General features: G+C 74.0%; 1 protein-coding gene across 1 annotated transcript in view; it reads left to right on the top strand.

The window, feature by feature from the left end:
• Positions 1-5: 5 nt before the first annotated feature.
• LOC104494060 (kallikrein-14-like) overlaps positions 6-200 on the top strand; it is a gene marked incomplete at both ends in the record, with an annotated part of 1,561 nt that continues 1,366 nt past the window's right edge. Inside the window, one exon of the mRNA XM_010136846.1 lies at positions 6-163. Coding sequence (XP_010135148.1) covers positions 6-163 — 158 coding nt within the window. The remainder of the gene's footprint in view (positions 164-200) is intronic.

Here is a 200-nt window from a genome sequence, read left to right as displayed (position 1 = left end):
TGGCCGTGGGCGAGGAGAACCGCATCGTGGGTGGCCACGGCTGCCCGAAGACCCGTCACCCCCCCCAGGTGGTGCTGCTGGGCCCCCAGCAGAACATCCACTGCGGGGGGGTCCTCGTGGACCGCTTCTGGGTGCTGACGGCCGCCCACTGCGACACCCAGAGGTGGGCCGGACCCTCGGGGTGGCCCCCGAGCCAGCGG

Source organism: Buceros rhinoceros, unplaced genomic scaffold, assembly GCF_000710305.1.
Source record: "Buceros rhinoceros silvestris isolate BGI_N320 unplaced genomic scaffold, ASM71030v1 scaffold21125, whole genome shotgun sequence".
NCBI classification, from domain to species: domain Eukaryota; kingdom Metazoa; phylum Chordata; class Aves; order Bucerotiformes; family Bucerotidae; genus Buceros; species Buceros rhinoceros.
This window is presented reverse-complemented; position numbering and strand designations above follow the sequence as displayed.